Source organism: Peromyscus maniculatus, chromosome 3 (genome assembly GCF_049852395.1).
Source record: "Peromyscus maniculatus bairdii isolate BWxNUB_F1_BW_parent chromosome 3, HU_Pman_BW_mat_3.1, whole genome shotgun sequence".
Lineage (NCBI taxonomy): Eukaryota > Metazoa > Chordata > Mammalia > Rodentia > Cricetidae > Peromyscus > Peromyscus maniculatus.
Window position 1 is genome coordinate 164,455,058 of NC_134854.1, and position 26,952 is coordinate 164,482,009.

At 42.9% G+C, this 26,952-nt stretch overlaps 1 protein-coding gene across 10 annotated transcripts in view; it reads right to left on the reverse strand.

Moving 5' to 3' along the window:
- The window catches only part of Sox5 (SRY-box transcription factor 5), a 1,002,153-nt gene that overhangs the window by 322,341 nt on the left and 652,860 nt on the right, over positions 1-26,952 (reverse strand). For 5 of the 10 annotated variants that reach the window (XM_076568276.1, XM_006990041.4, XM_076568275.1 and 2 more), the window contains one exon: positions 19,269-19,500. In XM_076568276.1, coding sequence (XP_076424391.1) covers positions 19,269-19,499 — 231 coding nt within the window. In that variant the 5' untranslated portion in view covers position 19,500. The remainder of the gene's footprint in view (positions 1-19,268; positions 19,501-26,952) is intronic. The other 5 variants (XM_076568278.1, XM_016008328.3, XM_016008329.3 and 2 more) reach the window with 1 other exon arrangement.

The window sequence follows — 26,952 nt, forward strand, 5'->3', positions numbered from 1 at the left end:
CTGCAGACAGGGATTGTTGTAATCTAAAATGAAGCATAACCTGATCTTTGCTTTGCACTGGGCAGGGGAATGAATACTGGGATCAAGGGTCCATCCTAAATCGTGATTCGAGTTAGCGAAGGACAGTGACAACAAACAGACTTGAAAGAAGAAAGTCAGGCCCGGGATAACAGTGTGGAGACACAGAGGAAGAAAAGATGCAAAAGGGCAGACGCTGTGTGTAAAACACAGCTGTGTTACACACTTTTAACACAAATGTCTCTCTGTTTTACCCTCCTACCAGGACCATGTCATTATTTTCTAGGGCCCTATGAATTTTTGCCTTTGAAAATCCCATCCTTCATACCAAAGGAATAAATGAATAAATAAAACAATATTTTGAATTACATTTTGTGACCAAGTTAGTAGAAAAACAAACACATTAGCATTGTGTATGAAAACACTTGGTATTAAATGTTCCCTTCTCTCCTCTGATTCTAAAGGAAATGAAAGCATGGCCTCTGGGCCCGCAGTGCATAGTCAGCTGCAGCCTTACTGTGTCTGGTGGTACAAGCTGGCCCACTCTACAATGGTAAGTTTCTCCCTAACTATTAGCTTTTTTTCTTCTGATCATTCAGCAGCATTTGGCAGGCTAACTTCTTTGCCAGCATGTATTCTCTTCAAATCTTGTGTCCATTACGTGTGTCTACCTGCATGCCACCAACTTGCTCACTGATGCTTTTATGAGCGTTCACTGCTAGTGCCTAAAACACACGACATAAGCAAACACAGAACCCACAGCCTCTGTTCTCTTGCTATGCTGCTAGAAACTGCAATAGTTACTTTCTCTTACATTGCTTGCTGGTTTGTCTTTTTAAGATTTACTTATTTTCATCTGAATGTTTTTCCTGTGTGTATACATGTGTGTCATGTATATGCCTGGTACTCATAAGACATTGCATCCCCTGGGCCTCGAGTTACGAACAGTTGTGAGCTGCCATGTGGGTGCTGGGAACCAAACTGAGGACCTTTTCCAGGGTAGCCAGTGCTGCCCATCACTGGGCCATTTCTCTAGACCCTCTTTAATGTTTAATCCTAGACAAGGCAGACAAAAGCTTTTAAATTCTGTTTGCCTTTTACTCAGACTGGCAGCAGAATTCTTTAAAACCAAATGACTTCATTAATTTACATTAGTTGAGGGTTTATTTTATCCCCATAGTTTTCTGAGGCTGTGATATCACAGTCAAATGTATATACTAGATGACTCCTTGGCTGGACTTCTTAATAACCAGCCTGTGACACAGCTGGGGAGCACTGCTATGCGTCAGTCATGTGCCCTCTGTGTCAGGCAGTTGGGAAGATGGCTGTCTCTGCAAGAATTCCGAAGACTCCATATGGCTCCGATCTCAGAAGCAAGGTTAGCCAGCTGCACCCTGGAAATCGGAGGGTGACAGACATGCCCGCCCATCTCCTTTACAGTCAGTGACAAATTCAGACTCGACCAGGAGGAGAAAGTGTTCTCACCCACTTACAGAAAGAAGTCAAAATGACCATGGTTTTCCTGCCCAAAGCTCTAAAAGACAGCACGTTTCATTTTGATATTTATGTTTTCCATGTAACCTTGCCTCCATGGGAGGAGGGATCACTTTCCAGTTACATCTTTCCTAGGTAATAAGCAAATGTGCTTCCCCCAAATGGTGCTTGGGTTTGATATTTGATTTCAGTATTAAAGCCACATCACTGAGCACTCAACTCCAAGAGCAACACTGACCTGCATTATCATCAGTGACTCAAAGCCAGTGGCTTGCTTACACCTGTCCACATTCACACGGGAGGAAACCCTGTCCTCAGTGCCTGATCTGCCAGGGTTTGTCTTGTTTTCTTCAGATACCATTATTGCCGTATGAAAAGTTGTCCTGAAATCAAGTTATTTCTGCTTTAGAATGTGTTATTTCCTTTACATCATCCCAGAGAACCCATGAGCAGCTCATGGTCAGGATCTGCTACCTGTGTCTAGGGGCAATGTGACTGTTCAAGGGATTCCTGAAGGGGCGCTGTCCTTCTTAAACCTATTACACAACATTACAATTGTCTGGCTTTCAGCAGGCCTTCCTCCAACCGGCTTCCCCACGGAGGAGCACCTTCACTGCTGAAAATATTGTTGATTGTGATATTCTTGGGTGAATTTTCCAATGTTAAAAAAAAAGTTGAAAATATTAGTTTTCTGGAAGATGGTGATTCAACAAAAGTGTGTTTTCTTTTGTAGCCAATGTGGAAGGGATAAGAAAGAATGGAAAAATGAGGACATCCAAGTCACACCAGAAATAACAAGGAAAGATGGGGGCCAGGATCCTTCTCCTGGATTCAGAAACAGGAAGACACCTCATTGCCAAGTGAGATGCAAAGGGAAGTTTCGGGAAGACAGAATACTTGACGGCTCCTTATGTCCAGTAAACAGTCAGTATGGTGACTCAAACAGGAAATGAATAGCAATGCTGTACCTTGTCCTCTGCTGGCTATAAACTCTTGTGATTCTGTGGGCAGGGTGCAGAGACTTGTGTACTGACACAGCTTTTGGAAACCTCGATGTGGGGGCCAAGTAGAACTATTTTCTTTCCAAAGTGCCCCTCAGATGAGAGGTAAAGGGCCAGAGAGATGGCTTAATGGGTAAAGGTACTTGTGACCCAACCCAACGACCTAAAAAATCAATCCCCAGGGCCCACAGGGTAGAAGGAGAGAATTGACTCCAGCAAGCGTCCTCTGAACTCCACGTGTAAACTGAGGAACATGCATACTCATACACAGACACAGACACCCAGAAATGAGTATAATAACATTTTAAAAAGAGGGTTCAGTGAAGACAGGAGAGGTCTTTCCCAATATTCAAGAGCTTATGATATTAAAGATATTTTTGAATAGTTCAAGTATAACAGAAGAGAATTTAATGAAGTTGCTGTTGCAGGGAGTGGGGCATTGAAAAGTTGGCTCCAAGACTGTATTGCTCCTAAGATGAATTCACAGAGGTAAAGAGGGAATTCAGAATTGGCGAGGTGTGAATTCACAGGAGAATATTTAAACCCCAATCAAGATTGGGGAAGCTCTCGAACTTGTTAAAATATAGTCAAGACAGTGGAAGTATCCATCAATCGCGAGGGAAGAGGAGTGTGCTGGTACAGAGGAGGCAGCTGTTCCCAGTCATCCGGCTTGGGGAGGGGAAAATAACAACTGTACTAACTGAGAAAAAGCTCAATTTAGCTTTTCTTTATTCTTGGAAAATGCTTTAGACAGCATGGGGATTCTCTTTTCCTTCAGAGTTGGAAGCACCTGACTGTCATCGACATCGTGTGAGACTGCTCCTTCACTCAAACATTACAGTTAAGATTGAGGGCCCTTAAAATTATACATTACCACAGTAGTTGGGTTTCTAACCCTCTCGTATGTGGTTTCATACATTATATTCAAGCCAGTGTTTTAATGACCCTTTGTTATTTTCTTTTTTTTTTTTTTTTTTTTTTTTTTTGGTTTTTCGAGACAGGGTTTCTCTGTATAGCTTTGCGCCTTTCCTGGAACTCACTTGGTAGCCCAGGCTGGCCTCGAACTCACAGAGATCCGCCTGCCTCTGCCTCCCGAGTGCTGGGATTAAAGGCGTGCGCCACCACCGCCCGGCTCCCTTTGTTATTTTCTAAGAGCCATTTAGCAGTGTAGTCCCTCCCTTCCATGTGCTCCTGTGAGCTACATGATAAGTCAATTTTGTCTTTGTGTTCCACAGAATCCAAACTGCAAAGAGAAAAGCACATTTTAAACCTTTCTGCACTATCCTTTAATTTTCACCAGATCATCTTTCAATTTTCAATTAATTTATTAATACTCACCACTATGTCCATGTAACCACATACAATAACTCTATCCCATTCTACCTTGTCTATGACAGTCACATCATGCCTGGGTTCCATCTCTGGGTTCCACTCTATTTTCACTCCTCATACTTTTAACATTCTGTGCTACTTTGCTTTATATCTGTCCTTAAGGAAAATGAAATAAGATTTAAACAAAACCAAAGCAGAGTACTCTTTTTAAAAGAAAGTTTGCTTATTTATATTTAGTGTAAAAATTAACAACTGTTCTTACCTCTTGTTTCCTGGTCTCTCTTTTTAGATATTTGTATTTTTCATTCTCTCTTTTCTTTGTTTTTTACTCTTATTCTATTTTATTTTTGTCTCAGACAATATCTTGTTCTGCAGCCTATACTCAGTGTTTGAGCTCACAACCCTTCCTCTCTGCCTTCCTAACTCTGGGATTATGGAAGTGACAAGACATGCCTGAATAGATTTCCCTTTGTGAAAAATATTGGACACTATGAATACTAAGAATCTCCTCAAAAATAATCACCAGTGTTATAAGATTCTCCTCCCTGCAGGCCTCTAGACCCTCGGTTCTTCTCCACTCTGGGGCCCCCTCTACCTTCTCCCTCGTCATTCTTCCTGGCTCTGAGTTTGTCTTCTACAGTGAGATTACATGATCTCCCATCACGTAGTGACGGCCGTTTCCTAGGATATAAGCTACAGCCACTCTTCACTAAAGTCAATTTATAGCTAGCAAATCCTGCACGGTTTTAATAGATGGACACACACTGTACTCATTAAATTGATTTACTAAATAAATATGTATTTGCAATGAATATGAATTCTTCCTGTTTCTGACAAGATCTTTTCTTTAAGTCCTGAATTTCTCAACGTGAGCCAAAGTAGATCAGCAAAAGACTTACTGAGAATTGCAAGAGACTGGTTTAAGGAGTCACTTTTTACTATTTACTCTAAAATATCACATTGTATACCAAGGAAACCTGGTGAGAATTTTGGCTGTTTTTCTTTTGTTTGAAATTGTATAACGTTTACAACAACACTGAAAATATACAAACTGTTGCGACATGGACAGTCCCCGCAGTTACTGACATGGTACCAGGGGAGCAAGATGGACTGAACTAGCAAGCTGTTTTTACACTGATGTTTTCTTTTTAGCAGTTCAGGCAGTAAGCTGACTCCATGAAATGGCATGGAGAGAGCAGGGGTCGGGGGTAAAACAACTTACAAACAGAGAGACCCCGGTTTTGGCCCCAGGCAGTAACTGTCTCCCAAGCTAAATGCAGTCAGTGTTTCTAGGGTCTGCACACTGGATTCAGGATACCAGGGAAGTGAACTGGAATTGTAGTCAAATCATAGTGAAGAGACAGATTAAAAAGAAGAAAAAAAAAAGTGGGAAATTCGATGTCCAGGAATGGGTCTACTTGGCCAAGAATGAACCCATTCCAGCATGGGGGCCCTGGAGAAAGTCCCATAACAAGCCAGGAGGCTTTCCAGCAGGATGCCTGGGAGCCCGTGTTTCACTGCTCCACACTGTCCAGTTTGCAGTGGTTTTTTTCTAGTTGATCAGACCCCTTGGGGAATATGATGAAAGCGTGGGACATTGTCTCCAGGTTAAAAAACAGTATGAGTCCATAAATCAGGGCAACTAAGGATTTCACAGATTCCTCAGAGCTCATCTTACAGCCTTTAAAGTGATTCAATACTCAGGGTAAAAAGAAAAGAAAAAGACCTTCTCTGGAGGCTAGTGAGGAAGGGGTTCACAGGGTTATCCTTCTGAGATGTGCTCTTGGGCAGGAGCATGAGGAGGAAGAACCCTACCATGGGACTTTGGACCCCCTTCTCGGTCTATATGGTCAGCCAAATCCCACATTGGATTTTGATGGATTTCTCGATATTTTAAGACAGATAACAATTTTGTTAATTGTATTTCCTATGTGTATATTTCAGAAAACACAGAGGCACAGTTGAAGTCTGACGGAAGGGCCACATGAATGGACTCTGGGGCCTTGTTTCGGTTGACACGCTTGTCCCTTTGTCTGACTGTCTGTCTGTCTCCTAATAAAGGAATGGAGAGAACCTGGTAGAGTGGAGAACCTGGCTCCTCCCTGGAAGGCACACTCCCCTGTACTTCTCTAGTGGGCAGGGATGGACCTCACTGTACCATCACTCTCCTACCACTGGAGGATTCCAGAGAACATGGAGAAGAGATCTCACAACACCGACTGGCTGTCTGCAGAGTCACAACTCTTCATAAATGCAATGATGGTCAATCATTCCGTGCATGTTGATAGCAGCACTCTTACAATATCAAACAACTAGAACCTCATTTTTCTTTCCAAATGGCTATTTCATCTACTCAAAACCTATCTGTTTTCACTCCAATATAAAATATATTTTTCTAAGATAATTTGAAAATAGATAATGGCCTAACTGTAAACTGTTTGAAGAGTATGTGAAGAAGGTGTGGTGGTGGCGGTGGTGGTGGTGGTGGTGTGTTTGTGTGTGTGTGTGTGTGTGTGTGTGTGTGTGTGAGAGAGAGAGAGAGAGAGAGAGAGAGAGAGAGAGAGAGAGAGAGAGAGAGAGAGAGATAGAGAGAGAGAGAGAGAGAGACTTAACTGTCATCTCTCTTCTAGGCAGCCCTTTCCCCACATGAAGAGGTCAGCACTGTTTAGCCCTGCTCTGCCATGTTAATTTAGTGTGACAAGATAAAGCAGGAATCGGGCTCTGGAGGCTGTAAACCTCCTGCCATCCAGGGACACGCCGTGAATGATCCGCATTGCACATCACTTTATAGCACTGTGGTGACAGAGCCCCTGGGTTCCAGCATGTAAATTCAGCTCTTCCTTCGGCCCCCTCTCTACCTCACTCCTTGCAATGCCTGTCCCTCTGCTTGATGTGCAGGTAGCCCACACCACTCGGGCTAATCTCTGAGAACTTAATGCTTTGCATCTGACAGGGACGCACAATACACACCCTCTCACAGCCACTCTGTCGGGTCTCCTAATTTACCGGAAGACATCCCGGGACTTAGATAATCCATTGATCCCACTCGCATCGGCTTTTATATTTCAGTCTGTCGTGTTAAGTTGTCAGGAGCAGCGGTTAAACTGATGTTTCACAATTTGAGATTTACTTTCTTAGGGGTGAGTTTCTCAAAGCTTGCCTTCCTACATCATACTTAAAGATCATCCTTAGAAAAGCTGCTGGATCTTTACTGGCATGAATCTAGTAATAAAACAATAAAGTGTTTTAGGTAAGGACATGTTCAAGAGACTCCGGTTATAAGCATAAGAATGTAAAACTGAATAAAATTTGAAATTTCAAAGGATGGCGTCTGTCTAGTTCTGTCTGTGGGAAGCAAAAACACCATATGTAAAGGGGGCATGTTTCTCTCTATATAAAACAAAAATAATTGCAGAATGGCTGAGAGGACATGGGCCTGCATGAAAGACTTGGGAGGGCAGAAAAGGAGGCCACAGGAGCCCATTAGGAAAGTGAGATGCCAGAGCTTGGCCCCGTAAAACAAAGGCAGAGCCATGTCTATACATCTCATCTTGGGGTCTAGCATTACAGACACGGATATTTTGGTTGGGGATGTCAGTTTTAGTTGCAATATGTCAGATTTCTGACAGGCGAGCTGTGATATTATACAGAGCCTCAGATCATATCCTCCCTACATCAGCTCAAGCTGTTCTTGTGGGTAAATTAGAGCAGAGAGATCAAAGAACTCAAACGCAATAAACACAATAGTCATAAACAAAGGACCAAACTCCTGAAAGATCACGAAATTCCCAAAATCTTAGAGTATACCAAAAATGGGGGAAAATGTGAGAAGATACAGTAATTACTTAAACCTTGTTAAAAAGCCACCAACCTCCTTATTCCTCGTTAAGAGAAAATGAGTTTGTAGACATTACCAAGTCATTTTAGAAAAAAAAAATGCATCATTTAAAAGTATATCTGTGGTATGACTCCATGCCTGGTTTGTACTGATACTATATCATCATAAGTCCTTTGGAGAAGCTACAATCAATAGAGGGGTGTGGCTATGGTTTTCCCAACACACTAACACACATGTGAGTGCACACACACATACACACACACACACACACACACACACACACACACACACACACACACCTAAATTAAAATTTCAAATTAGTTAATTTATGTGTATGGGTGTTTTGCCTGCATGCATAGATGTCCCTGAGAGGATAGAAGAGGGTGTCAGATCCCCTTGACCAGGACCTGTAGATTGTTGTGAGCTGTCATGTGGGTGCTGGGAATCTAATCAATGGCCAGGGGCTCACTTGTAATTTACATCATATAACACATGTTCATTGAGGTCTAAGTTCTGTGGCTTTCTCTGCCATTGCTTGCTAAGTTGTAAAGCAGACTTCCCATACAAGCCTGACACCTGGCACATGCTCAGTGAATGCTCTCACTCTTGACCAATTGGTATCTCGTTTTCCACTTAATTACCAGGGGAAGCTTTGTTCACTTTGGCTATAGTGTTTAATGGTCTAGTCGTCTGACCTGCAGTCCCCTGTGACTGCAGTACGGCCTGGTGTCTGGCAGATGGGCAAGCACATTTGATATTGCTCACTAGTGTTGAAATGCACTGACCATGTCTCACAGTATTTGCACTATTGGCATAAGACTCTTGCCTCATGGAGGAATGGCTTTAAGCTTTCACTGAATGACTGCACTTACAGAGACACCAACCTAAACCTTGAAGAAATGGCATTGATCCCTGGGTAGCTTAGGTCTCCATGGAATGGGGTTGTGACCTCCCCAGTGTCTGTCACATACACATAGGTCAGAGGAGGTTGTTGGATTCCCTGGAGCCAGAGTTACAGGTGGTCATTAAGCCTCTTGTCATGGGTTCTGCGAACCAAAGGGTATCCTAGAGGAGCCAGCAAGCACTCTTAAGTGTTTGATCCCTCCCTTCACCCCCTCCACCCCCAGGCACTGCCTTATAGGACATTCACAGATTAATAGTGATTTGTTAGGTCAAAGACTCCCAAGTTCTCTTGTGCAGTGACACATTGCATGAGTGAGAGCCTAAGGAAACGCTGTGAACACTCTCCGAAATAATGACATGACCTCAGTGAAGGGATTTCCATGTGAGCACGAGAGCCCGAGTTCAAAGCCTGACACATGTGTTAAAATTGGGCTGTGGTGATGTGCGTTTGTAATCTCAGACCTGGGGAGGCAGAGGCAGGTGGGGTCCTGTGATTTGTTCGCCACCCGGCCTGTCTGAATCCTACCTCAAGAAACAATATAACATGCACAGCTCCTAAAGAATACCACCAGATGTTATCCAGTCTCCCCGTGCATATGAACACACACACACACACACACACACACACACACACACACACACACACTACACACGCATCCAAAAAGTTAAGTAAACTTTGAGTTTGGATAAACAAGCGAATATTGTTCCACTTGCCCACTGCAGTGTATTTCTAAAGGCCTTTAAAATCATTTGTTCTGATAAAAAGGATTTGTGCACCCCGTTCACACAGCTCTTGAGTGTCTGGACTCTGAAGTCACAAACTCAAATTCTAACCCTTCCTTGGGAGATAAGTCTCTTCAATAACAGGACAGTTTTGCTCTAATCAGCTGGGGATACAACAGTGTGTAATCTCCCTGAGCAGACAGACCAGTGGGAGCAGCGATCCACACAGTGTGCATCACAGTGAACTGAAAGGTCGCCAATGTCCATTACTAGTTGACCTCTAAGCAGCTCTCCCTCAGGACTCCCAGAGCCCTCCATATTTGAGTGTCACCTCTCAGGCTGAGGCTTTATGAAAAACTTACAAGAGTCGCTCACAGTTGCATCTCGGGTTCTTCTGATGCCCCCCCACCCCCGCCCCCAGAGATGATTTCAGACACACAGGAAGCATGTTCAGGGGCTCCTAAGTCTCTGCGCCCAGAGGCATGGGAGCCGCTGCCCTGAAGCCATGCAGATGCTGGTGAAAGTCCTTCTTTCTCATCAAGACCTGTGTTTATACAGATGGGTCTTCACATGGCTAGGGAGGGGTGTGATTACTACATTTTAAAGTGTATGCTCACAAACTATTGTAATTTATGTTCCTGTCACTCATTGATATAAGGTGTTCATGTGGTACACATTTATATTTGTACTTAAGTCAATGCTACTTAAAGTTGTTTTTGGAATGTGCTGAAGTACCTGTCTTTTTATACCTTACCTCTGATTTTAAATTTCTTATTAACCCCTCAAAACTGTGTTTTAATGTAGGGCTATCAACAAATGTGATTAACTGTTTTATCTCAAGGCAGGCTCGATGTTTAAGAGCTGGGGAGAGAAAGTGGGTGAACACATTTCCTGTACATAATAATTACGATGTCAGCCTCCCTGCCACAGAGGCAGCCTTGATGAAATGACAAGTAGAAACCAGGCACTCTGTTCACTAGCTCAATCTTGCAGTGCCGAGGTCACAGCTGGTCAAGGCTGACCTGCTTATATTTACACCTCCTTTGGTCATGTGCTTCATTCTTAAATACGGACTATGGGAAAAACCGGAGCTTCTTGCTTTCACATTAAGAAATTGTGTAACCAAGCAGCATGATTACAATTGTCAGCTCAATTACCCGTACGGTTCTGTCTGATTTCAAATACCACACAACTTCTCCTCTGCCATAAAGGAATAAAGAAAACTAACCAAAGGAGAACAAGACAAAAGAAAAAACATTTGACTGTTTAAAGGGCTGGAGAGCCTGGGAAGCCTTGCAAATGGCCTGAGCATGGTTCTCAACACACACATCAGGTAGCTTCCAACCGCCAGTAACTCCAGCTGAGGGAATCCATTGCCCTCTTCTGGCCTCCATGGGCACTGTACCCCTGAGCACAGGGCCATACACAGGCACACACCCACACAGATAATTAAAAGATAATGAAAATAAATATTCCAAAAAGAACAAAAAGCAAGCACAAGACGATCACATCTACTCCTGAACTCAGCTGAGCACATCTCTGAGTGTGTTGGACATGGTGGAGGGGTTAAGTTCAGCTGAGCACACCTCTGAGTGTGTTGGACATGGTGGAGGGGGTTAAGTTCAGCTGAGCACACCTCTGAGTGTGTTGGACATGGTGGAGGGGGTTAAGTTCAGCTGGAGCACACCTCTGAGTGTGTTGGACATGGTGGAGGGGATTTAAACGGTGTGCAACGCTTTAGTGTTCTCCTGGCATGACACTATTGGTGAGGTAAACTCTTTGAGTTCCTGTTGTCACTGTGACTGAAGGAATCCCTGACAGTTCCCCTTTTATCTTTTCCCTTATTTTCTTCTGAGACAATCTCCTACTGTAGTCCATGTTGTCGTGGTGCTCACTAGATAGCCCAGAATGGCCTTTAGCCCAGGTTGGCCTTTAGCACATGGCAATTCTGCCTCAGCCTCCCAAGTGCAGCCACCCTTCCTGGCCCACTGAGATTGTTCTACACTGCAGCAAATGTTCTATTCCCGAACTCATTGTCTCCAGATCTGGTTATTTGTTTCCCTATATATCTGCGAAGTGGGAAGTCATGTAAACAAAAAGAGAAAGCCAAAATCACACTGGAAATCCACCCTTTCTTACATCACTCTTTTGACATCGCTTCCTTAGGTTTCAAGCTCCAATGGCAAAACTTTGTTATGATTTCAGGCCACAGCTCCATCTTTGACTGACCAACCGACTTGGGAGCTTGAAGTCTAAGTGAACAAGTAAGTTCCCACATCTTAGAGGTTCCTTCCTGTCTCTAGAGAGCAAGCATCCCCCCTGGGAGGGCCCTGGAACTTCTGGACTCTTGCAGGTGGCTGCCTTTTGCAGCATTTCATGAAATAAGAAATGATGAACACACATTTCTGTTCTCACAATCCTTAATCAAACAGACCCTCTTACTCCGGAACTAATCATCTTCGCAGTTCTCATCATTTACTTTCCATTTTTACTTTTCAGCCGCTCCTATAAATTCTCCAATTAGAAAAATTTGAAAACAGAACAGCCAATTGACTAAAACTGAGAAATGGTTAAAAAGAGTGAAAGCATTTGAAATGAAAGCAGTAAATACAGCAGGAAGAGCAGCACTGTGTCCCCTGGAGCAGAGTCGCTAGTCGGGTAGCTTCACTAAGAACAAGCAGCAAAGCGAATTTTGGAACTGACGAAGGTCTCAGGATCCTGTTTTGCCAAATGAGGATATTAAAGATAAATTTTCACCTATTACCAGCACTGGGTCAGGAAAGAGAAGTACACAGACTCAGAACCATCTGAATGAATGCCGGGGGTTGATCTGTGGGGAGCTCAGTGCACGCCTGTGTTCTGTAAAGGCCACCAAAAGCTTCATCAGCAAGACCTTTAGTAATGAGAGTGAGAGAAATCGAAGCTGGCCACAGTGGGGACTGGCAGCTTTCTGAAATCCCAGCTCTGCGAAAAGGAAGGAAGAGCACTCAGTGCACACTGCTTGTGGATTCTCCTTCCTGTGTCTTTTTCTGGTTGTGGAACTACTGAGACCTATAAGGAGACTCATCAGGAAGGTTTTCTGGATAGTCATGGTAGCTCATACCTGTAATGCCAGTGCTTGGGCAGCATGTGGCCAACCTGGGCTATTAGTGCATTCCAAAGAAAAGAGCAGAGAAACAAAAGAACAGAATGCAAGGAGGAGATGGAACATCATGAATATAAACCAGTTTTTGCACAAATGTGTTGCCATTGTTAGTGCTGGGTACAAATGATTACCTCTTTTCTGTTTCAAAGCTAGCCTGTGACTGAGAAATGGCACCTCCTCTACTCACGAATCAGGACTACCACCACACAGGGTACCAGTCTTGTTCTTAGGGTCCTTGCTGCATTGGCATCTCAGCCACATATCTTTCTCTCCACTGCAGCAGAGATGGCAGCCCCGCAAACAAAGCAAACCCCAAATCCCTAAGAGATCAGAGACGTGTTTATCCCTATCGATGGGAGTCTCATACTTTAACAACTTCCCTAAATTTTATGTTAAAAACTTTATAGCATGCTTATAACTGGTACTTTTCCTTTTTAACTTGTTCTGCACTGAGCTATCTCTGCTGGGATAAAGTATTTAAAGTAACAACAAAACCAAATGCCAGTGTGAGGAATTAAACAATGGGAATTAAAAATGTGTGCATAATGCTCTAATCTGAATGTCTAGTATTGTTGTTCTCGTAGAAACTGCCTTAGATTAAGCTACTTTAACCCCTTCCCCCCGCCACACACACACCAAATCTCACTCACTTTTCCACAGAGAATCATCTCCACCCAGAATTCCAACATTTTATATTAATTCTATCTATTACATTACTGTGATCATCCTAGCTTAATTCTAAATATAAAGCCTCATGCAGAAAGACACAGTTTCTGTTCATTGCTATTTTACTTTCTCACGGGAGCTGGAGCTTATTGTTTTAGCTAGACCAGCTGACCAGCTGGCCCTGGGACCCTCCGGTCTCTGTCTTCCCAACCCTGGGTTCACAGGTGCACACCACTGTGCCCAGTTTTTGTGTCGGGGTCTAAATGAAGGCCCTTCTGCTTACAAGGCAGGCCCTTTACTCACGGAGCCACTGGCCCTGCCCTAGTCAAGATTTCTGTGACTTACTATGAGCCAACCCCTCCCACTGTGGGGCTGAACCAAAGGGCATGGGCATAGGACAGAATGATCTACTGCCCAATTTCTCCAGCAGCTTCTGGGGCCCTAGCTGACTGTTTCACTGTCTCCATCCCTGATAGCCCTGGGGATAATTTCCCGGCACAATACACACAGAAAAATTGAACTTCCATTCAAACACAAGTCTGGAATTATGTCTAGATAAACAGCATCAGGGGGTATTTTGTGACAATGTAGACAGGGTGATGTTTGTAACAATGTAATTTCATTGTATGATAAACATCAATTTACCATAAAAAAAACAAATACATGCTTGTCACCATCTTACCTTGTTGCAATTGAATTGGCCTTGTTCAGATAAGAAGCCTATCTCTGCCAGCAACACCAGGTTAGAGATAAACCTGGAGAAATCACTCTCCACATAGAATGATACCGCCTGCGATCCTGACTTTACACTGCCACCCAGCACATGCAGCTTGTGAGCTTAATGTATCTTAATCTATTCTCGGTGCCATTAAACAGAGGGCATCCCACATCCACATCACTCAAAAGTAATTACACCTTTGTCTAGAGTATAGGGCAGGGCTCTCCCTAAACAATGAAATTCTCATTATAACAACTAGCACAAGGACCACCTTGGCTTAACTATGGCAGGGCTTGCCACGCCACAAGAACTTAACACAAAGTTTGATGTACAGAGGTGACAGACTTGAGAAGCTTAGAGAAAGCACCAGATAAGAAGATAAGAGCAATCCTTACCAGCTCATAATTAAGCTCTTATTCTGTGATTTATTTTTGAATGGCACAGACACACATTCTTCCCTTTTCCTTACATTTTTTGAATAATGTCCCATAGGCAACATTATCATACATATCAAATGCATAATTGAGTCTTGTAGTGTGAGCAAATTTCATATAATAAGCACCCGAAGTCACACAGCAACAATATAGCAGTTAAAGATAACCGTGTGTGAAGAGTCATCTAAGTGCCAACCAGGAGCCCGAACACACCTGAGTACCCCTTCCTCTTCTCGGAACACTGGCTGAGTGGTCAGTCGATGATTATGGCTGCCTTTCCTACACTGGACCCTTGCTCTGTTATACCCAAAAGCCCCAACACTATGTCTTTTATGAAGTTAACTTGAAAACAGATCTTTCTTTCTTTGATGGACTTGCGGAGGGACTCACACTAAACTGTTGTTTCAGCACACTGGTCCTGCGGTGTTGAAGCACACTAACTGTAACATACACCAAAGGAGTGCATGATGACCATGGAAACCCAAAGTTCTGAGTACTTCCAGAAAAATACCATAAATATCAACTCTAAATGAGATAATAAATATATTTCAAATGTATGTATATATATATATATATATATATATATTACATTTTATATGTGTGTACACACACAGCCTAGCACAGTGGTGTGTAACTTTAGTTCCAGTGACTCGGGAAAGTGGCAGGTGGAGGAAGCCTTGAGCCGGAGTCAGAGGCAATATGGTACCTATGATTCTATCTCATTAAAGGAAAGGCCTAGGGTGCAGCTCACTGACACTGTGCTTGTCTAGGATGTGCAAGGCCACTGGCTGGACCTGAAACAATGCAAAGCAGAAGTATCTGTGCATATATATATATATATATATATATATATATACATATATATATATATATATATATATATATATATATATATATTTTAAATAAGATTCAGTTACATCTAGAGCAAGCCACTCCAATGATTTCATATTGAAAATAACATATTGTTCCTTCAAAACAAGAATGGTTTAAAGAATCAAAAGGAATCTTGAAAGAGACAGAATAGGCTTTAAAAAAAAACACACTAGACAACAGATGATTCTGGAACTGCGGGTGGCGGTGGCTTTCATTTCACATCACATTTGCACTGGAGCTGGGAGCTCACCAGCAGATGTGCCATGCAACCAGACAGAAAATGAGCGCCAGAGGCTGCCCCACTGTGAGCGCCAGAGGCCCCTTAGCTCTTCGGAGCTGCTCCCAGCCCTCTGGACACTCACACAGCCTTGTGCTGAATGGTGTGAGATCACCTGCTAGAGATTGCCTGCGTCTTCCATTCAACCTGTCCATAGCAGAACTGTTCTTAAGGCTAGCCTGAATCACAGAGCTGCCCGTTTGTCTCTGAAACTTTGAAGTAACAACTGAGCCCACTTTAAAGAGGCAGACAAAACAAAACAAAATGACTTGGTCTGTAGATTGCTTGCTGTACAGGCAGATGCTTGGAGCCAAACACACATGGTAGAATCACTTGTGGCAATGTGTGCTTGGAATCTTAGCACTGGGGAGGCAAAGACAGGAAGACCCCTAGGATGGACAGCCAGCTAGGATCAGTGAGCCCTCCATGCACTCAAAGACACTGTCTCAAAGATAAGGTGGAAAACACCCAAGCAAGACACCAATGCCGAAATTTGGCCTCTATGAGTGTGTGCGTGTGTGTGGGGGGGTGCCAGAATAGTACACACATAGACATTTAATCATACCTACACATAGGACACACATATGTAAAAAGTTTTTAAAAAACACATACACAAAAAAACAAACAACAAAAGATACAGGAGAACTTTTATTATCAATAGGTTAAAGGTCAGGATGGCAGCGCCATTCTTTCCCAAAGCTTTAGGAGATGATCAGGGAGTCGGGTTCTGCTGCTAGCTGGCTGGCAAGTTCTGAGGGTTTCTTTGAAGAAAACAGTAGCTTCCCCTCTGCCATCATTTTCCCCACCCGTGCCTGAATCCCACAAGTATTAGATATCTGATAGTCTCACAGGACCATGTACATCGCAAGCTTAAGACTACATTCTTCCCAGCAAGACAAAAGCCCACGTAGAATTTAATTTGCAGCATTTGTGCTGATTACAGCTACCCAGGAGTTTCTCTTAGTTAGGCATTTAGTTTATTTCTCCAAATACTAAAAAAGCACACAGGAGTTCAGAAAGGCAGATTTACATTCCTATCCAGCTCTTACTCAGGCCTTACCACTTTCATAACTGGATCTGAACAGGACTCAGAATTTCTCATCTTTTATTTGATGATGACCAGAGAGTGCACAGTTTGCATCTCAGGAAATACCTTTGGACTGAGTTTTTATAGGGAAAGTCTTTCCCTGATTCTGCCAGGCAGGCTTGCAGGGGCCGCTCTACAACACAAAGATTAGGAAGCATTCTCCATTTTCAAAGATACTGAGTAAAAATGTGGAGAATATATTTCCTTATGAAACATAAGACTCTATTGTGTGGATAGAACAATAGTCTATTATAGAAAGAAATTATTCATGTTGAGTAATAATACCATAAATATATTCAACCATTTTGATAAATGTTTAAAATAGGTTGTATTCTAGGAGCTTCCTTTCTGACTTCTTCTCAGGCAGTACATTAGCAAGTATCATTATAGCTCTAAAATATCTAGATAATAGTCACTAAGTATTGGCATGTTTGGCAACTTTACCCCTAAATACTTAGTATTTACTGAGCCATATCAACTCAAGTATTTATTGAATCATCATAAACTAGGTATCTATTTCATGCTATATTCCAGTAGAGGGAGGGAAGGAGGGAGAGAGAGAGAGAGAGAGAGAGAGAGAGAGAGAGAGAGAGAGAGAGAGAGAGAGAGAATCAATAAGAAACACTGTGCCCATTGTCTAGAGACAGATAACTAAATGCACAGGTCATAATGTGGAGCCTGAGGAAAGGTACAGTGCCATGGATAAAGGGGTAAAGGAACAATGGATTACCCACTGTCCAAGAACTGAATGGACCCATCTGGGATGTGGTAACCTTTCATCTAGTCATGTGGGAAAAGCACTATTTACCATGAAGATGAAATTTAAAAATCAGAAAGATACGCCAGGAGGGTGTGTAGAACTGCCATTAAAGGTACTCAGTCATACTCATAACTGTGTGTGAAGCTGGGCACAGCCAAAGCATTGGTCCCATGGAGAATGCAAAAGAAGAAACCCAATCACAGTGTGGGGTGGTTTGTATAGGAACTGCTGCACAGGTGAAGGTTTTGGGCTAAATCCTGGAGGCAACAGCAGGACACACACATTTGACAATAAAAGAGATATTCCAATCCTTTCTCAGGTAAACAAGTCAGATGATGATGGGAGAACAGTCTAACAGAAGGGCTCAGAGTATAGCGTCATGGTATGTTCAGTGTCCACTCAAGAGAAGAAAAGCTGATGAACGCAAGAAACATCCAAGGTAGAAACAGAGAAATCACTCATGGGGTGCAAGAAAGTCTGAATGTTGATGCCACTAATATGGAATGGTTCATTTGCTTAGAAACCCCAAAAACTTATACCACAGTGGATCTCAAACACTCTGGGTCACAGAACTACTCCAGAATTCACTGGAAATCATAGCACAACTCAGATCCATTATTTTATTTTTTGAATACTTTCATTTAGTATTCTTGTGTGCCTATGTGTGTGTGTGTGTGTGTGTGTGTGTGTGTGTGTGTGTGTGTGTGTGTGTGCATGGGCACATGGGCACCAAGGTGTGCATGTGGAGGTCAGAGGACAGCTATCAAGAGTTGATTCCCTCCTTCGAGAATGGGTTCTGTGGATGCAGGACCTTCGCTGTGTTTATGGGGCCAGCATCTTTCCGTGTGAGCCGGCTCACTAGCCTATGATATACTCTCATGAACAGAATTCCCTCTCTGTTTCTAGGAGACCCACAGATCATAGACCAGAACGTCCTCACAGTGTCCCCAATATCGCCACTTTCCGTAACTTAATCTGCCTCTCTGGAGCTCATTCATCTCTGAGTATGCTTGAAATGATCTTATCGTTATCTTGGCACATTTTCTGAGCCATCACTATTTATATTCAGCCCTTCAGACTTATATATGTATGTCACTGTCACAGGAAAAATCCATCCAAGAAACACTCTTAGTCGGGAACTGCCTGCGAGCAGGCAAGAGTCAAAATACTCAGCAGACTACACATCACAGAGGCACAGTAGCAGGCAGGTAGTCTGGTGCTCACAGTGTTGACCTTGGTGTTCCCTACCTGCCTGCTCCCTTCACCTATAGCCTTGCATCGAATGGTAAGTGACCAAGTGGGGAAGAGGGAGAAACTGTGGAGAATGTGACTGAGCTTGCCCAGTGACAGACAAGAGGACATAAACTATGCCTGTGTCCTCATGAAGGAGGGTCAGGACCATGGACCTGGAAGCCGGCCTTCCTAGGTAAACTCGGCTTCTGTGACCTGGAACGTCTTTTAATTATACCTTGCCTCAGTTTCCTCAAATATAAAAGAGAATTAATAATAGTACCTCACTAGAGTATTGTGAAAGTCAAGAATTATTGTGGTAGGGAGAAGGGTTTAATCCTTACACACATGCACCACCATGTATGTTGCATGGTCACATGGTCAAATGATTGAAGGCTGTTTGCCCCATGAAGCCTAACCATGATGAAGGTGAGCATTTACAGATGATGTTTCTTCAACATTGCAGAGAAAGAATAAGAAGCTAACTTTGATGCTGACTAACTTTAGCCATGTCGTCTTCACATGCTCACGACATTTTGTATGGATCTCCCCCTGATTATGTGTCACAGGCAGGTTCCTCGAGAAGAAAACAAAGAAGTAAACATCATTTTGTCTGTTCCCTTGCAGAACCCGTTTCATTGAAGGGATTCTACGATGCCTGAGGTAAATCTTCTGTGCGGTTCTTAAACACACGATCATTTCAAGCAAGGGACTGAAGCCAAGCTACTGGAGGCATAGACTGGCAGACGGGGGACCAGGAGAAACCTACCCTTGTGCTGTGTGGAGCAGGGGGGGTCCTAGGGCCACAAGTCTCTTGCGTCAGCAGAGAAACTGGCTGCAATTCCTCAGAGTGAGGCTTGTTGGGGAAACTCACATGTAAGGGAAGGTGGAAGGCTGGGAGCCTCTCGCTCTCCTCCTCTTCCACTTTCTGTCTGCCTGTCACCATGGCTACCTCTCCATCTGTCTCCCCATACGGAGAGGCTGGTCGCTTGGAAGACATCCTGGAAGGAACAAAAGAGGAGAAAATAATGAAACCTCCACATAAATCCTTAATGCCGTCATTGTGTGGTTAGGGGCCATTGTAACAGAAATGCCTTTTTGTGCTGGCGGAGAGCAGGAAACCTTCCAAACACCATTGCACAGTGCACACAATCAGAAACAATGGCCAAGCAGGTAGCGGCAGAACGGGGCTTGTTTGCTGTGAGAATAATACACTAATATAGCACTCTCTTGTATTCTGGCTTCTTAAACAAGAAAATTCACCTAAGAACACCGCATAATGCAAGTCCATTCCATTTTAAAGGGAAGAAAAGTATCCATCTAGTTTTACACTTTGATAGACCTTATTCAAAACAGAACATCTGTGAATAGCAAATACTATGGGCAGTTTAAAAGAAAGAAAAGCACTAAAATTTCCTCCATAAAAAAAACATATATAATAAAATAAATACATGCTCTCCACTCTAACAAGTTTGCATTGCATTAACAGTGAGATTACTGTGAGACAGAGAAATATGTCTGAAAGCAGTCCTCAGAGGAACTGACAGAAAGTTGGATATTTGCTCAAAACTTAAGAACTACAAACATTGGTAATTTGTGAAACATTTAACCCATCTTGGCATTTGGTTCTAACACCAACATGTTGAGGTACCAAATCACACTAGGATATTTTTAAAAGATTCATTTCTAGCCACGTAAGCCTATACATTATTTAGATGTGTTTACAGTTATTTACTCCTTAGAATACTTAAGGACAGAAAGAAAACCCCATGCTTTGATTTCGCAAGAAAGGCTGAACGAAACAGGGTTTAGAAAAAGGGACAAGAATTGAAGGTTGCCTTTGTTTCAGTAGGGTTCAGACTATCATCTGAGCTTAAAATACACCGCAAACCTTTTCAGTGAGGGGGCAGCTCTTTCTCCTATCATGAAAAGTTTTACATAGGAAAGGAACTGAGTTAAAATGCCTAATGTAAAAAACAGTCAGCTGACTTGTGGTATGTACAGCTTGATCTGAGCTTGAAAGAATGGAATTACTTTTTTTTTGTCCTGGTTGTTCTTCAACATACAAAGAGTGTCTGTAGAACTCTCTGTTTTTATTCTAGACCTATGGGACAAGAGGCAGAAATCATATTCCCTGACGAAGGGCTTCACCACTGTTACACACAGCATAGACTTTCAAATTTCAAATGTATTTCTAAAAGATCTATTTCTCATCCCTGAAGAGTGATTCTGCCATTAGTGATAGACTCTCTCTCGCTCAGTTTATTCTTCTTTAAACTGGGAGATAGCATCTGCCTCTTAAAGCTTTTTGAAAGAAAACCAGTAGAGTCCTTAACTTGGGGCAGACACTCACTGAGTGCAAGCTCTCGCTTATATTGCAGACTTCAGACCTCCCACATGAATCTCCACCCTGAAAGAAAAAAAGAAAGAAAGAAGGAAGGAAGGAAGGAAGGAAGGAAGGAAGGAAGGAAGGAAGGAAGGAAGGAAGGAAGGAAGGAAGGAAGAAAAACAGCTTCAAAATAAGGGAGAGGGTTTAGCTGTAAAATAACCAAGCAAGCCAAAGTTGATCACCAGAAAACTTCCCCCAGACCTGCATACTTAAATGTAAACTAATAACATGAATCATCAAGCATGTTTAAAGAAATGTTAATAGTGATGCTGTTGACCAGCTAAGATCAGAATAGATCAAGAGGAGGAAGTATCTACAGGCAGCTCTCATGTGAACTCTCAACACTTAAGTGTAAACTACTTTTGACTCCATTGCAAAGGTCTATTCCAAGTTCACTCTAAACTCAGAGAAGGATGGAAAGGGCTGAAATAAATCCAATTAGAATTGTTTATGTCTCATTGATAATCTTTCTAGTTACATTATTCCATGTAACACTGGGAGTACTCAGATCTCAGGTTTCTGATTCTGTTTTGGACCAGCAAGCATCTCATCGCTTATTAGAAGAGGATGCACAAACACTTAAGGTCTTTGTGGAGAGGTTTTTCACAGTACACTAGTAGAAAGATTTTTTTAAACCATTGGTTGTTTCACTTGTGATGAAACCTCATGCTTGTGGTTTGCGAGAGCATCACTGCTATAACTAGAATTGATAGATAGTATTCTGTGCACACACCCCCATAACCTTATGTGCAGTCAGTCTTCCTGTGCCTAAAAATTCTAGACTACTGACAACACTTGGCTGCTGGTCATCAGACAAGAAAGCTAGCTCAGCTGGTCTCCAAAGTCATCACAATTCTATGTTGCTCAGAACTAAGACCAAAGTGATGATTTCCACTTTGTTAATATCATTATTAGCGAACCTCTAAAATCCAGAAGGAGAAATAGAGAAAACAAAGCAGAAAGAGATGTTGGCACTGTCCTCGATGTGTACAGACACCTCTGGGCATAACCCACTGCATCTGCAAGTGGCTAAGTGCTATTTGCCAAACAGCATCTGATGGAGTAAAAGTTCAAGGTCAAGAAGCCAGAAGGCAACTAGTCCCTCCAGCTCCATTTTCAAAGTATTGTCAGATGGCCTTCACATGTTGGCCTTTGGAAACCCTGTTAATAAATGTCAGGTAAAGCCTTCTGCAAGATAAATGCTTGCAGTAAGAACACGCATGGCTATGATTCAGTAAGACTGAGTTGATACAAAGTAAAATTCCCAGCAAATTATACAGAGAACCTCAGACTGCAGTCTGCAGGGCAGTGTGCATGCTTCCTGTCACTCACACACTCATAGCAAGATGAGCAATGATAAGGTGGCATTCCTTCTGCTCTGTCTACCAAAGGGATCCATCTTGGGCAGAGCAAAGTCACAGTTCCTGAAAGTAGGGAGGTGCCACAGACTCACCTTGGTTGAGGAGAGCTGCAGTTGCCACTCTTGCATGGCTGTGTTGCATCAAGAGGGCTCCTTGGGGCAATCTGAGTACGATATATGATCTTATGTGCTTTATCAATGACAAAAACCCAGACTAGAGAAGCTGGCCTGGGACAGACAGAACTCAAGATGGCGGCACCTTGTGAGACTATGCTTCATGAGTGTAATGGTGGTATCTTAACCCACTTTTATGTCTGGCCAAGGAAACATTCTTCAAAGAATTCATGTGGCTTCTAGGCTGAGGGAGACAGTTTTCAGTCATCAGTAAGTATTGACTTATCCCTAAAACATGCAAGACACTTACCTAGTAGGAATTTTTAACGACAATGCCAGTGTCTCTGTTTCAGGAGTTTTATGAAGTGACTAAGGGGATTTTATGTACAGGGCGTACAATCAGTGAGGGGCACCTGAGGTTAAGACCCAGCAGACAGCACTGTGAAGCCCTGTCCCTGGTTCCACAAGGCCAGAGGCCCTGGGCGGTGCCCGAGAACCGTTCACCTGGTGCACCTTCAGGGAGAAGAATGAGAGAGAAAGGGGAGTTTGGGGATAAATAGAGCTGGATTCTGTGTAGGAAGTAAGGGTGGAAGCAGAGATGCAGACGGAGACACTTTTAGAAAGTCAATATAAATTTAGGGTTCAGGTTTATTTAGGAAAAGGAGCAGATTGAGAAGCATGGATGGAATCCCATCTCTCCTCTCTAGCACTCCTGGATGCTGAGTTACATGAATGGAGTAGATATGCAACAGTCCCCTTGGAAGGAGAAGCTGGCTTTCGCAAAGAGTCGCTTTTCCTTTCCCTTTTACTGTAATGTTCTGCATAATCACGCTAGTGTGGTAGTGAGACCGTCCTCCTAAAATGACTGGCTCTCTTGCTATTGAAGGCAGGGTCTCCAGGTGTATTACAGGCACTCGGCATGGAGAATGCCTCTGCTCGTTGTCACTCTTGGAGATCAAACTTATAGGTAGAAAGAGGAGTCCAGACTGCCAATAGATAATGAAACCAGTGGTCCCACACAAGCGACACGGTGGGCTGACCTTGGGGAATGGTGGTGTTACAGAGCCATGATGCCTCTGTACCTTCTCCAGAAAGCTATTGGCACGGGTTCCTGAGTGCAGACTAAATATCAAGGCCATTTAGAGCTCCTCCATAATTCTAAAACAGTGAATGTCACAAACCCCAGGTGCTCATCAAAACAAGGCCCTGCCCACTCAAGACACCTGGGCCCTAATCCCTGGAGCCTGTGAAAGTATCATGTTTTATGGAAGAGTAGGTTTTGTAGGTGTGAGATGTAGAACTGGGAATGTTATGGCTGGGCTTGTTCTGGGGTCCAAAGTGTCCCTAGTGTTCTCAAGATGGAAAGCCAGAAGGGTAGAGACAGGTACAAGGGGTCAGATTCCAGGCAACGGCTTTCAGTGCAGAGAATGAACCAAGGGATGCAGATGGGACGTCTGTGTATCGGAGAAGGTGACAGTTCTCCCCAAAAGCATTCTAGAAGAGACTCAGCCCAGAAGGTACCTTGATTTTAGAACTTCTGACCCTAAATTGAAAGTCAAAGCCATGCAGTGTCGGCGATGGAACACCGACACCCCAGTCATCCAAACGCACGCATTGCACACTGGGTGCTTCCTGAGACTCTTCCTCCACACCAGGACCAGCCTTGCCCTCCCTTCAGACAGACTTCCCCTCAGATCTCTCTTATTCGGTAAGGGCTCAAACACTCTCCAAAGCCCAGGCTCCCTCATCCCCATTTTCCCTGGGCGTAGTATTTTATACGTATTTCTTCATTTAGAATCTGCCTCTCCCACTAAAATACAAGAACACTGGAGACAGATTTGTTTCCATTCACAATGTCTTGACCAATATCTAAACATCTCTGAAAATGGTCTTTCAAATATATCTGTTAAATGAGTAGCCACTAAAACTGATTACCTCCTGACTGTGTGGGACAATGTGACTACGGACACTGACAGCATGTCTTGAACATCAGAGAGAGGGAAGTATGGCCATGTGGCAGTGGTGTCTTTCTTCCTGGAATTCTGATAATGGTCTGTCTCATTTCTGCCTTCTCACATGTTAACATCCATACATCATGGTGCCTTGTGTGTGTTCGTTCCCCTAACTTTTTAAAGTTCTCAAATGCGGGAGGAAGGCTGGAGAGACGGCTCAGTGGCTGTGGATGCTCACTATGTAATCATGAAGATGAGTGTTCTGCTCTCAGTGAGGGCTCACTGGCTCCCCCTCAAACCAGCACCTTGTGGGGCAGTCACTGGCCCTGACTTCCTTTCCCATAGGCCAGTCCTCCAGACTCAAGCAGATATAAATATTAATATTTCAGTACAATCCCTGACAGGCAGCTCTACCATGGATGTTTCTGTCCTATGGACGAATGACTGAGTGAAAATAGTTTGTGCCTAGAAAATAACCATTGTGTCATGAAGACACAGGTAGTGGAGATATATTGAATTTCATGGTTTGCCTTTAAGTGAGTAAAAGAAGATATATACCCATTCATCAATCAGTCATTCATTCACTGAAAATATTTAGAGAAAGACCCCATATTTCAAGTACATGATAACATAATGAATAAATAAAGAATATCTGGAGTAGATGACTTCTCAGCAGTATATATCCTATGAAAGACAGATAACAGAATGACCAGAATGACGCTGCCTCAATAGAGTAACAGAAGGTACTTCCAAAACATAGGAAGATTGAAAATACTTCAGTAAACACAGGAGAAAAAGCCTCCATGAGAAGTGACATTGTAGCACACACACACACACAATCATGTACACATATACACTCACACACATTCACATATTCACACACACACACACGTACACACAGGCAAACACTCACACATATAAAATAAAACTAAAATGTTTTAAAAAGAGAAAAGGATCCTGCTTTGGAGTAGTGGAGAGAATGGTCTGGGTGAAGCAAGGGTCAGGGATGCAGATGAAAAGGAGGGACAAGATTTAACACTGAAGTTCTGATTCGCATCAACTTTCAGCAGCTAAACTAGAAAGCTGAAATCTATACAAGGGCAGAGAAGAACTAGCCAGAGTTCATGAATCACATAGCAATATCCAACCTTCTCCACAGTGCTGGGATTACAATGTAAACAAACAGTCAGCTTCCTCCTAGGCAGTGGGGACCTAACTTGGGTCCTCATGTTTGCAGGGCAAAGCTTTACTGTCTGAGCTATCTCCCCAATAAATAGTACTTTGGAAAGAGAAATAATTTGTTTCCAAACTGTTCACTTTAAAGAGATAACCAAACAAAGATGAATGAGCACAGAAAACTATTATAAAAGGTTAAGTGGGTAAGTGAAGCAGTGGGATGATTCTCCTGGCTATTTCATGGGGTTAAATGCTGGCACACGACCCGCTGTAAGCCTGTGTTGTCTGTGTCATGGTCTTCGCTAACTCATGACTTCCTTGCTGGTTGCTCTCTCAAACACTAGTTTCTAATGTCCACCCTTCTCCCATGTTAAGACATAAGCAAGGAGTAGATCATGCTTTGAAAACACTTGAAAATGGTTAAAAAGATGCATGCTGTTATAAGAACATAACATACAGCATGCAAAATAAATAAACAAATCAGTTCTTTCCTTGGCTTTCACTTTGAGTGTAGATGTCTCTGCCTAGGCAGGTTTTGTCCCTGGGGAAGTCCTGCTGGGTAGTGTTAGGACCATTAGGAGGTGGCCCACGGGCAGTCTTCGGGTCTTTGGAGCCTTGTCCTCAGAGGATCCCCGGGTCCACAGCCTCCCTTCCTTCTTCCTCTTGTTTTTCCTTCTGGACATGAGGTGACTGGCTCTGCTCACGCATGCTCAGTGCTTTCTCACCGTGGCCCCACAGCACAGCCAACCAACCATGAAATTTCAATTGAGTCAAGATAGGCCTTTTTTGTTTACATTTTGGCTATCTTGTGTGTTTGCTATAGTCACACAAAGCTGACTGATACCACACTCAAAGAGGATACAACATCCTCCAAAGTTCTTTGCCATAAGTGGAAAGACAGTATCTGAGGACACACACAGACTATTCTTTTTTTAATTTAAGAATTCTGAATGAAGATAATTAACAGAAGGAACAGAACTCAACTGCATATTAAAATCTATTCTCTATAGAATGTCACCCACTCTATAGGTGAAATTAAAGAGATATGGAGTTTGAATGAACCTATCTGAACCCAGATGGGAGAAACCAGCAACACGCCCCTTTGACGTATAATCTGGTTACACACTTAGAATGTCACATTACCAAAGGAAAAAAGATATCTGTTGTTACCATTTGTCTATGAATTTCAATTGTTGTTGTTTACATCTTACAGTTTATATTTTCCTTTTCCCTTACAAGATTTAGACATCATTTCCCTACCAAGAGTTGTCCTCCTGTACTCCGAAGACACCACATCAATTCCGTAAATCAAGTCTGTGGTTTATCATATCCAGAAGTCTGCTGCAGAATTTATTTATGGTAAACACGCAGTCTTCAAACTTCTGTAACATATTTTTCTCCTTTGAAGTCTCCTTGCCTTCAGTGTCTCGTGCAGAACTTGCTGCTCCCTTGTGTCTCTGCT